The sequence below is a fragment of the Heterodontus francisci genome, chromosome 5 (assembly GCF_036365525.1).
Source record: "Heterodontus francisci isolate sHetFra1 chromosome 5, sHetFra1.hap1, whole genome shotgun sequence".
NCBI classification, from domain to species: domain Eukaryota; kingdom Metazoa; phylum Chordata; class Chondrichthyes; order Heterodontiformes; family Heterodontidae; genus Heterodontus; species Heterodontus francisci.
In genome coordinates this window covers 140076209-140088684 of record NC_090375.1, presented here as the reverse complement: position 1 = coordinate 140088684, position 12476 = coordinate 140076209, and the positions used below count along the sequence as shown (strand labels likewise).

At 40.9% G+C, this 12476-nt stretch overlaps 1 protein-coding gene across 1 annotated transcript in view; it reads left to right on the top strand.

Annotated features, from left to right (window-relative positions):
* csmd3b (CUB and Sushi multiple domains 3b) overlaps positions 1-12476 on the top strand; it is a 2327439-nt gene that overhangs the window by 1495918 nt on the left and 819045 nt on the right. Inside the window, exon 10 of the mRNA XM_068032163.1 lies at positions 6783-6904. Coding sequence (XP_067888264.1) covers positions 6783-6904 — 122 coding nt within the window. The remainder of the gene's footprint in view (positions 1-6782; positions 6905-12476) is intronic.

Here is a 12476-nt window from a genome sequence, read left to right as displayed (position 1 = left end):
GCAGCCTTGTGTTTAAGGCACCATTTTTCTCTGTATAAATACGTGTCAAACTTGCACTGATATCCAGGGCACAGAGGAGATTTACCAGAATGATTCCCAAGATGGGGGATTTTAGTTACAAGGTTAGGTTGGAAAAACTGGGGTTGTTTTCCTTGTAACAAAGAAGATTAAGGGGAGATATAATAGAAGCGTACAAGATTAGGACAGGCTTAGATAGGTTAGACAAGGAAAACTGTTCCCATTAACTAATGGTACAAGGGCTAGGGGACACAGATTGAAGGTTTTGGGCAAGAGATGCGGGGGAAATGTGAGAAAAAACCTTTTTACACAGTGGGTGGTAATGACCTGAAACTCGCTGACCGCAAGGGTAGTGGAAGTGGAGACAATCAATGGCTTCTAGGGGAAATTGGATGACCACTTGAAGGAAATAGAGTTGTAGGTCTACGGGGATCGAGCGGGGAGTGGGACTGACTGACTAGCTCTGTGGAGAGTCAGCATGGACTTGATGGGCCAAATGTTCTCTTTCTGTGCCGTAAATGACTCTTTGAGTCTGAGAGAGGGAAGAGGGGGATGGACACAGAGAGGGAAAGAGAGAGAGAGAGAGATGACATTCACTCCTGAAAGATGGACATCTCTCCAAAATCTCTGCTTCGCTCCATCAAGTTGTGGGCAGACACTGACTACTTGTGCAAGCAAAACAATGCCAAGTATCTCACTAATCGGAAGAAATGTGTTTTAAATCAGACTGTGTTTTGATGGCATTAGATTGGCTATACACTTTATATACAAATTAATTGCCCCCATGTCCATGGCTAAGTCAATAATTTTGTCAAACGTCCATGGTGCAACATGTGGTGCCTATGCCTGTCCCCTACAGCCTTGGTGAAGGCTGCTAATAGGTTGAAGTGCTTTTTGAACATTACAAAGACATTGAAAATTCAACTGTCTCCCTTTAATTGCCCCCTTTCATGCAGTTTTCCAGTTCAACCACTTGTGCGCTCCCTGCATCCATTCAAATTTGTAACTGGAGCTGTGATAAAGAGCTCCACTTGAAAGATTAAATGGAATCAATGTACTTCTCTTTTGAGTCCGTTAAACACCTACTTGTAACCTGTTGAGTCTGAATTGTATTCTTTGTGGAAAATCTAAGATACTTTCTTCAGAGAAGTTTCTGTAATTTTTTTTATTATAAATTATTATTTTATGAGTTGACCCTTAGTGCACTTGTGGTTTTGAAATTAATTTTCTACTTTTTCCTCCACCCCACCCCCTTCCCATCCAAAATGTATTACAAAATGCCTGGATATTTTTGTCACAGTGAGCAAACTGCGAATAAAATTGCAGAAACACTTTTCTCAAAAATGCAATTGCTGGGAATGCCATTTCGTTTGCAGTCATAAAATTGTAGCTAATCATGGGGTAAATGCAACAGTGATCCATCAATTTTCTCAAGCAGCTAATAAGCCATTTAACGAGTAACAAGTCACTTAACTAGTATAATTGTTGCAAAGTTCATTAATCTAGCTGTGATGTCTGCAACTGCAGTGGAGAATTGCTGAACACCTGCAGAGACAAAAAAAAACCTGTTTTACTGATAAGTCACTGCATGTATTCAGGCTTCCTTTGGTAGTCAGTTTCTGATTTTACGCCTCAAGAAAGTTTTGAAATTCAATACAGCCAGATAATTTTGACTTAGCTGTGCCCTGGCCAACATTTATCCCTCAACCAACACCACTCAAACAATTTAATTGGTCATTTATCCTATTCCTGTGCATGGATCTTGCTGTGCACAAATTGGCTGCCATGTTTCTCTGCATTATAACAGTAACCACACTTCAAAAGTAATTCAGTGGATGTGAAGAGCATTGTGGCATCCTGAGGTGATGAAAAGAGTTATATAAATGCCAATACTTTATCTCTCAGTTTATTTTAGTGTGTAACATTAGTTTTTAGAATTTCTTTTTAAATTTGCGACTTTATTTTGCAACAAAACTACAATATAAAACAGATGTACCTGTAATTTATTCAATATGATAACTGTAGGATTTGTTGGTAAACTTGCAGATTAAAATAAAACTGATTTCAAAACATATAGAGCTCAATGTGGTTTCTATGGAAAAAATTCTAATTTATGGTTATCCTACTGGTTAAATCAGTGAAAAAGACTTGAATTTATCTCGCATCTTTCCTAACCTCAGGATATTTGAAAGTGCTTTACAGATAAGTACTTCGAAAATACAGTCACTGTCATAATGTACATATTCTTTGTTAATTTTGCTTTGCTTGTAGTAAACCTATGTCACCTGCGTATATGGTACCATAATGTAAGAATGAAACGTCTTCAAATTTTCAAGAATTTCATAACTAGATGAATCTGTGAAAGGGAATGTTTGGATAAGATAGTGAAACTTTGCATTTTATTTATATATTCCCATATTTGTGTAATCTGGGATGGTTTTCGGAAGAATATGGAGGGTGTTGCTTGCTGCACATTTTTGGATTGTTTGACAAATATCAAGTATGTCTATCATCGATAGAGTTATCATTGAGTTTAGAGCCAAGTGTGTTACCTTTGAAATGAAATAATGCTCAGATTCCTACTTTCACCTATCAGCAAAGATCTGCATAGCATCAGGTAGAAGAAAACATCTGGCCTCTTCTTCAAATTTAACAAATAGATTTGAGATTTATTCAAGATTGATACTTGTAGTATAACAATAAGAAAATACAGCAATGAGAAAAGACAATTCAGCCCTTTGAAGTGAACTCTTCCAGTATATTAGCACTTCCCAATTGTATTCTGAGTAACCCAAAGTTTTTGCCTCTGCTACTTTGCTTGGTAGATTATTCCAAATATTTGCATTCAATTTCATTTTTAAAAAAATGTGTCATGTCACTTGCACAAGCTGCTGTATACATTCTGGAATGCTTTGAATAATATTTTAGATTGTTCTTATCTAAACTGTTAAATGTTGTATATATCTCAGTAAGGTATTCTTAATTGCTGCATTTCCAGATGTTAATGCTTAAGCTGTTTTTGTGTTATATCAGAAGATTTTGCCTGTCGGCTCAGTCTTGCTATTTTCTGTACCTTTACTAATGCACATATTTTGAGTGCAACTGGCAATCCAGATACAAATTACACTCAAAACGTCACCAGTTTTAAGTTATTTTTTTGTTCACGTTTCTGCTCAAGCTCATTTGCATATCACCAAATGTATATCTTTCATGAGCTGGTGACATTTTAGAAAATAAATTTAAACTTAAAAACATTTTGCATAAATAAATATTCATTTATATATTTAAATGTACTAACCTGGTGCAGTTTTATTAATACAGCTGAAAATGGGTTTATCACAAAAAATAAGTAATTTTGAACAGTCAGTCAATCACTTGAGTAATCTGATTTTAACTAACGGAAATTACTTTCAAAAACTATACAGAACCATTTACTAGTTACAGTGGTATATAGTGGTCAGTTTCTTTGTAAATTCAGTAAAAGAGCTTTTATATATGCCTGTTAGTGACCTTGTGCCCAAAAATACCCAACTTAGTTTTAAGACTCTCCTTGAAGATCCACAAACGGGCATAATCAGGCATAGGCACCAACATGTTGACAAAATTATTGACTCAGTCACGGACTGGGTGCACTTAATCTGTATATAAAGTGTATAGCCAATCTTAATTCCATTAATCTGATTTAAAACCCATTTCTCCCTATTTTGTGAGTACCTGGCATTGTTTTTGCTTGCACAAGTAGCCAATGTCTGCCCACACACTTTATGTAGCGATGCAGAGAATTTGACGAGATGTCCATCTGTGAGGAGTGATTTTGATCTCTTTTTCGCTCTCTCTGTCTCCGTCCCTCTCCTCTCTTCCTCTCTCCTCTCTGTGTCCCCTTCTCTCACTCCCCTCTGTGCCTCATCCTCCTTCCCTCTCTGTCCCCCTCTCTCTCCCTCCCCTCTCTCCTGTGTCCCCCTCTGTTTTCCTTCTCAGTCCCCTCTATGCCCCGCTTGCTCTCTCCCTGACTTCCCTCCCCCCTTGCACCCCATTCCTCTCCCCCGCCGAAGCACTCCCTGCCCCCTCTCACCCTCTCCCAACCTCTCGCTCCCCACTCTTTCACCCTCTCCCGCTCTCTTGCCCCCAGCTTTCTCCCCCCTCCCCCTGCTCTCTCTCCTCCCCCCGCTCTCTCTCCTCCCCCCGCTCTCTCTCCTCCCCCCGCTCTCTCTCCTCCCCCCGCTCTCTCTCCTTCCCCCGCTCTCTCTCCTTCCCCCGCTCTCTCTCCTCCCCCCGCTCTCCACTCTCCTCCTCCCGCTCTCCACTCTCCTCCTCCCGCTCTCCACTCTCCTCCTCCCACTCTCTCCTTCTCCTTCTCCCTTTCTCCTCCCCCCACCGCGCTCTCTCTCATCACCCCGCTCTCTCTCTCCTCCCCCCTCGCTCTGTCTCCCCCCCCCCCTCCCGCATCCCCCCCGGTCTCTCTCTCCCCACCCCCGCTCTCTACCCCCACTTCCCGTTCCCGCTCTCTTCTCCCCCTCCCGCTCTTTCTCCCCCAAACTCTCTCTCCTGCCCCCCAAACTCTCTTTCCTGCCCCCCAAACTCTCTCTCCTGCCCCCCAAACTCTCTCTCCTGCTCCCCAAACTCTCTCTCCTGCTCCCCAAACTCTCTCTCTTCTGCCCCCAAACTCTCTCTCTTTTCCCTTCCCCTCTCCCTCCTCCTCCATGCACCAGGAGCAGAAACACATTGCCTCTCAGTGCCAGCCCTGCATTCTGACAGTAACCAGAGCATTTGGAGAGCTGAGAAAGTGGACTGTCTGCCTAAAAAAACAGCTTGCTCTTTCTCAAAGAAATGTTGCCTTTCCAGTTCTTTCATTTGTTCCTGTTTGCAATATTATCCGTTCACACATGGGCAGGGAGCACTTGATTGATGGCTGCAATCTTGCCAGCGAGTCCCACCTCCCCCGCATTCTGATTCGATGGAGTTCAGTGCGCAGGCAAATGATTTGTTCTTCTGATTGGTGAGCCGGATACAAAACTTTGGTGGGCTGTTGAAATTCGCCCGATGACTTGATGATCTAATCTTTTGTAATTACTTTCACTCCTGATAATTATACATGTCATGCTCCAAGCCTTTAAACTTGTGTTTTAAAATGCACTGATACACTGGAGGAGTTCACTTCAAAGGGCTAAACTGTCTTTTCTCATTGCTGGCTTTTCTTATTGTTATACTACAAGTCTCAATCTTGAATAAATATCAAATCTATTTATTAAGTTTGAAGCAGTGGCCAGATGTTTTCTTCTACATAATGCTGTGGAGCAAGACATTTAAAATTACCACACACCTCAAAGTTTTTACCACAGCCACAGGTGTCTGTGTACGGACACATTGCCGACTCCTAGGCATAATTAGTGGAAACTCGGAATGGTGATTAATTCGAAGGGCCAGTTTCGTGGGAAAGGCCAGCATCTAGCGTGATGTATCTTAAACTAGTGCAAAAGATCATGAGCTGCATTGAATATAATTTATGCTTGAAATTCTGCTATCTTTTGCATTAACTAGATCAACTTCAGGTGAATTGTCCTGGTAAAGCAGTGCAACCTAGTGGAAGCTCCTGTCCATATAATTGAAGAAAATACACTTTATATTATCAGAGGTTAAAAATGCAAGTGATTGTTGAAATTATCAAACAAAATAAGTTGAAATATAGTCAGGAATAATGCATATTCCAAATGTTCTTTTCTTTTTCTCTCAACCTTCCCTTTGGTCCTCATAGCTGATAACTACTGTGAGATACTGTTCCATATGTACCCTCTAGTGAATGTAGGTAGGCTATATAACCATAGACCGCATCACAGTTAAGCCTGATTCTTCTCTCACTTTGCGCGCAGAAGAGGTTACTAGTTAGTGACCAGGAGCAGGAAGTCTGATTATTTTAGCTCCCTTAACCTGGCGTTCTGACCTCAATTGGAGCATCCCTAATGCCACCACAGTTAAAATCAGTTAGCTCAGCACAAGCCAAGTATCTGTCTTTGCACCTTTCGGCCTGCATGTCTAAATTCCAGACTGGATATATACTTGAAAAGGAAAATGGGATTTGGGGAAAGAGCAGAGGAGTGGAACTAATTGAATATGTTGGCACAGGCATGACAGACTGAATGTCCTGTATACTTATTGCTAATCAAGGGAGCTATTAAAATGTTTTTTTTTAAAGGAGTTATGGCATTGTTGGTGCAAAGACCAATTGATTGGTCACACAAGTTATAGAATACAAAAATCATCACTCACATATAATTTACACATTCAGGCCACAAGTCATAAAACCCTAAGTTAGAGTGTGACTCATTTAACCTAATTTACATTGATAAAATTTGACAATGCCTTATCCTTTCTCGTTGAAATGCATAGGGTGAGCCTGAACTTCATACACTTATCAAATAAGAAGTCTTCAATTCCACAGATTTTTTTTGTAATGCATTCTATTAATATAAGCATATTTTTGAACCAGTATATAGGCGTATTAACATTATGAAATTATGAATGAAGCCATGTGCCATGCAATTCCTCAGGAGTTCTCTGGATTGGCTGCTGCAGAAGGTTGCTGGAAGACCCATTTATGTGTCTATCCAGTGTTTCCACTGATCTTCTGCTGAAGTCACAGCAGTCGATGGGGAGAACCATCAAGGAAATTCCTGCCAATGTTATCAAAGTAGCTCAACATTTTTATGAACTGTTTTCTTTGTCATGTTAGCAGGACCATGTCTAATAATATTATTTATCTTTTCCAGTTAAAACTTGTGGAGTTAATCTGCACGGTCCAGCTGGTACCTTTGTGTCTCCCAATTTCCCTTTTCAATACGACAGTAATGCTCAATGTGTCTGGATAATAACAGCATTACGCCCTAATAAGGTAAGTGACAAAAAACATCTGTGCAGTTGAACATTAGTGAAGACTCATTTTTGTAGAAGAAGCAATACTCAATACGAATTGTAAAGGAAGATTTCCTCTGGTCACTGTGTTAGCAGCATCATAAACATAGTTGGAAAATTTACGACATTCTGTATTTAGAGAAAAATCATAGAAGCATGCTTTTAGAAACAATGATTAGAGCAAAGCCTCCTGTCAAGTTGACATTACCAACATTGCTAGCACATTACCAACTCCATTGCCTATATAGTTTATTTGTATATACCATTGGCAGGATATGCAGAGCAATGTTTCCCTCGTATTATGATGCAAATCTGTTTCCATGTAACATGAAGAGATAATCCAGCCCTTTTCCTTTCAGTTTATCATCTATAATCATTGAGGTGGTTGTTCTACTAATTTAAAATGTGTGTCAGAGCAATGCAAAAAAAGGCAAGTCTATCCAGAGAATGCAGTAAGAATATCAGCAAGGTTGTTTGTACTTCAAATCCTCTAACAGCTTTATTGCTGTTGTAAAATTTATAGCTGTATAATGAGCCTCTGTGTTGAAAAGGCAGTTTTTTTTATAGAGCTTAAGTGACTACATCAACAATTTCATCTCAGTGTTCGTAATGGTTCTTTATTTCTGTGGAGGTTAAAATGTTTATTTCATTCAGGTTGATCAGAATTTCACTTGATGCTGATGTTGCTAACATCATCTTATAATTATATCATATTAACACATTATCTTCATGAAAATAGAGGTTGCTGTTTGTATTACGATCCAAACCGATTTGGGTTATTGAGAGCAAAGAATTATCGATTTCCTAGTGTGATATAATTTTAACTGAAAAGGTCATTTAGGAAAATTGCAAAAGTGAAATTTTGATAGAGGCATCGTTGCAAGAAGGTTATTTTTTCAATAGATCGTCACTGGAAGGACGAAAGTAGATTTTTGCTATTATCTATAATTGCATAGATGTGACATCTCCATCTCGTAGCTATGGTAACTGTTAAGGTTGCTCTAAGCTTATCATTGCAGTGGCATTGAAATTTCAATGGTTGCCAAATGGGGCGCAGGGCAGAATGTATTTGCAGGGAGGCACGGACATTGTGTAACAGCAGAATATAAAACCTGCTTAAAGAAGCAATGATGGCACTGGAGGAAGCAGGAAGGATGGTAGAAAGGACCAAAAGAAGAGCAGCTAACTTCCAGACGTTTGACATGGGTGTTTTCCGAGAGAAGAAATGGAGGAGGAGGACTGGGCTGTTTGTCTTCGACTCCCAGACCAGAGAACTGCCATAAATCAAATGCACATCTATGGAGATGGATGGCTATGGAAATCAGTGCCACTGTTTATGCAGAGCACAAGATGTTTAATGATCTCACCAGAGCAGCTAGCGTAAGCTACCTGCTCCTTTAACCTTCTTTGCAATCTCTCTACATGTGTAGTATTCCTTCAGTCTTTTCCCTTGCAATGTTTTAGGACCATACTTTTAACCTCTGATCCCTCTTTCCATCATTTTTTACTTGTTAACTAGAAATGTACCTTCTGTCAGTGCACCATGCACTTTTAATTGTCCCTTAGTTATCACACATGTGCTTGATGGTGTTTGCTTTCAGATATAGTTATATAACAGAACATGCTACCCACCCTTCACTGAAATACTCACTTCTCTCGCATAACGTGCTTCATAACTATAGGGACTCTCAGGTTCTTAGATCATGTTCTCCTGGTAATAGATCTCTGATCCCTCTTGAAGATCCTGGGAGCCATGCAATTTGATTCTGGATATAGGTGGGCCAGTGGTAACTGCAGGTCTGTTTGCTACAGCTTTCCTGTAAAATGGTTTGGGAGCACAAACATAGTAGCTAACAACACAATCAGGCCACCATCACAAAGGAGCTCTTACAGTAGTTATCTAACATTATTATATGGAATATTACTTGTTCCTTTGGTATGTGAACTACTGTAAGATTCACAGGACTCCAAGTAATAACCAAAGAATATGTGGGTTTTTATTATAAATTAATTAGAACACCAAAGTACGTCTTACTCTATCGGGCTACACCCAGAACTCCCTGGTCATGTGTGTCGCAACAACACTTCCTCTGGTGACCTTCACTTACAGCCTGTTAAAGTGGTCCTCTCTTAAGGTGATCCCACAACATAATATATTTGCATTTTCTGCAACCTAAAGCAAAATGCCATTGAAGAGCAGGAAGAAACCGTACCTTCGCCAATGCCATCATTCGTCATTTGTCTTCCAAGCCCCAACCCAGATAAATATCCCATGGTGGCGGGGTGGGGTGGGGTAAGTGGAGGGTATGACTGGATTGTTCGATTGAGAGTTTTTTTTACTGTGTGAGAGAAAGAACACAAGGGTGTGGGAGAGTTCAGATGGAAGTGGAACCTGAATGTGAAAATCGGAGGCTCTGCCGAGGTCAATCCCTGACTGGGGAGTCTGCAGGCTCTCTTCACAGGCCTTCTGCATGAAAAGGAAGGATGCCGAATAAACATTGAAGAACATCTCAGTGGACCTGTGATGGATGGCAGGAGTAACTGCAGATTCCAATGGCATTCCTCTGCCAATATCCAGGCAAAATTTGGTGCAATGCATTGCTTCCTTGAGCAAATAGCATTACCAGGAACATCTGCATCCATCTTCCTGGTAGAAAAGCCTGCAGACCAAAGAGTGCATCCAGCATGGTTCTTTTGAACTGACTTTTGTAGTATAATGTGTTATATTAGATATTGGGGTGGTTAATGAGTTAATTCTAATTGTATGTTAATGCTAATCATACACTGTGTACATCATCACAGGAAGCGATGTAACATCACATGATTTGGCCTCTCATAAAGCCTCGTGGAAGATGTAAGCCAGAGCAGGAAGATGTACCAAGTTCCAATAAAGCTCCTGTTTCATATACCTCTGCAGTCTCATTAAGTATTCCATATTAGTCTAACAATACCAAGAATATTAAATGGTGCAGTGGGTGAAAAATAGTGAAGGAGAAGTCTCTACCATTGTCTGAAAGCTTTGAGAAGGTTGCAGGCCTCAATTAAGCAGAAGCATTGCCAAAATGAAACCGGACATTCGCCAGATCTCACACCATGTTGGGTTTCGCTGCAAAGTCAAGCAGTGAGCAGGTCAGTACACAGTTCTATGTGATGAGTGACTGTGCGAATGAGATCCTCATCGTGCAGGGTATTGATGAGGAGAAAGCCACATTTGATGAAGTGATCAAAGCACTTGGTACATATTTTAATCTGAGAAAGAATACCATTGTTGTGTGGGCTAAATTTAACGAACATACCCAACGTCAAGGAGAAAGTGTTGGTGCATTAATAAATTACCTGTATAGACTTGCAAAGGACCGAGAGGGTGGCAGCATAAAAGACAAACTGATCAGAGACAGAATTGTCGTGAGAGTGTTGGATGATGCCTAGTCTGACCACTTGCAGTCAAGAGCTGATCCAGCCTTAGCAAAGGCAATCCAACTGAGCAGACAAACTAAGGTCAGGAAACAGATTTGATCTGTTCAGGGTGACTAGGAGAGCCCCATCTCAAAAGCAGCTGACTCAGTAGAGTATGTCAAATGTAAAAAAAGGAAAGCAGGTGGAAAAAAGCAGGGGAGACAGGGAGAACATCCATCAACAGCCCAAACCAACTGTAATTGGTGTGGAAGAGAAAAACACAGGTGGGAAAACTGCCCTGCCAAAGAGGCCGAATGCCATTTATGCAGAAAGATGGGTCACTTCCAGGCTATGTGCTGTAGAAAGAAGCCTGCACAGAATACGCACAAAGGGAAGCCTTCGAAAGGTGGCAAGATCCATGAAGTAGATGATATCCATGATATTGAGGTGTCTTTCCTGGAGAGATCCAGGAACCAAGTGGAAGCTGCTGGATCCTAGTAGAGGGAAACAAGATGCACTTTAAGTTAGACACCGGTGCAGCAGTTTCAGTTCTTTCTGATTCTGAACTATGGATAGAGAGAAGCTCTCTTCAGCCATCATGCAAAACAAACTATACGGGCTGGGAGGGATAGAATTCAAGGTGACAGGAGAACTGATATCGAGAAAAAGAAATCACAGAAACATTCCATGTGATTCGGAACCAGAGTTGCTCACTTTTGAGCAGAAAGCCCTGTACCGACATGCATCTGATTTGCAGAGCAGAGGAACTGGAAATCTGAGAAGATCAGCCCAAAAACCTTAGAGCTGAATTCCCACAGCTATTTGCAGTACTAGCAAAGCTTAAGACAGCACACCGTAACTCTACATCCAAAAATCAGGCCAGTATGCCTGTTTACACCCAGATAATTCCTTTTCCACTCTTGCCAAAAGTAAGGAAGTAAATTGACTCTATCTTGAAGCAAGAGGGTATTTCACCTGCAACAAAAACAACAAGCTGGTGTTCTGGCATGGTTCGGTGCCAAAACCTAACAGATCTCTCAGAATTTGCGTCAATCTTACACAGCTGAATAAAGCAGTTGAATGCAAAGTTCCTCCTATGTCGTTGGTGGACAAGAACTAAGCTAAATTGGGAAAGAGTTCAGTCTTCACGAATCTAGATGCAAATAGTGGTTTATGGCAACGAAGAGTCTAATTTGCTCACAACCTTCATTACTCCATTTTGGAGGTTTGGCTTCAACTGACAACCCCTTGGCATCACATCATCGTCAGAAATCTTCCAGAGGACAATGTCAAGCATCCTGGAAGGATTGGATGGAGTCATATGTCACATGAATGATGTCCTGATCCAATGATCCACTCAGACAAACATGACACTACAGTGTAAGCTGTGCTGCGATGTCGAGAGGGAGCAGGACTTACACTCAAAAACAAATGCATATATTTGTACCCAACTGTTCGTTTCCTTGGGCATATTGCAGATACATCTAGTGTCAGAGTTGATCTACAGAAGAAAAGAGCAATCAAGGAGTTTCCAGTTCATCTGAACATGACTGAGCTCCAGAGATTCATGGGTAAGCTAAACCAAGTTGGAAAGTTCCTGCCCAATCTAGCTGTCGTCAATTACCCACTACGTCAGCTGTTGGGAGGAAGCACAACAAAGGTCTTCTGAGAAAATCAGAGATGTTGATATCACCTGACATTTTAACTTACTACGACCCAGAGCTACCCACTATCATTGCTGGAGATACATCTTCTACAGGACTGGGACTGTACTCTTTGAGATACAGATGGATGGAAAGTACAGACCAGTTTACCATGCATCCCTGGCGGAAGAAGCAGAGTTAACGTTTCTGGTGTTTGCAGGTCACAGACTTGAAACGTTAACTCTGCTTCTCTCTCCACAGATGCTGCCTAACCTGCTGAATATATCCAGCACTTTCTCTTTTTATTTCAGATTTTCAGCATCTGGAGTATTTTGCTTTTATATTACTGTGTATCCCGTTCACTGACAGAGACTGAACAGTGATAGATAAAGAAGCATTAGCTGCTACATGGGCTTGCAAGAAATTTGCAGATTATGTTCTTGGTCTCCACTTCAAAATAGAGACACACCACAAACATTTAGTGACTCTTTTAATTTCAAAGGAGTGAGCAAA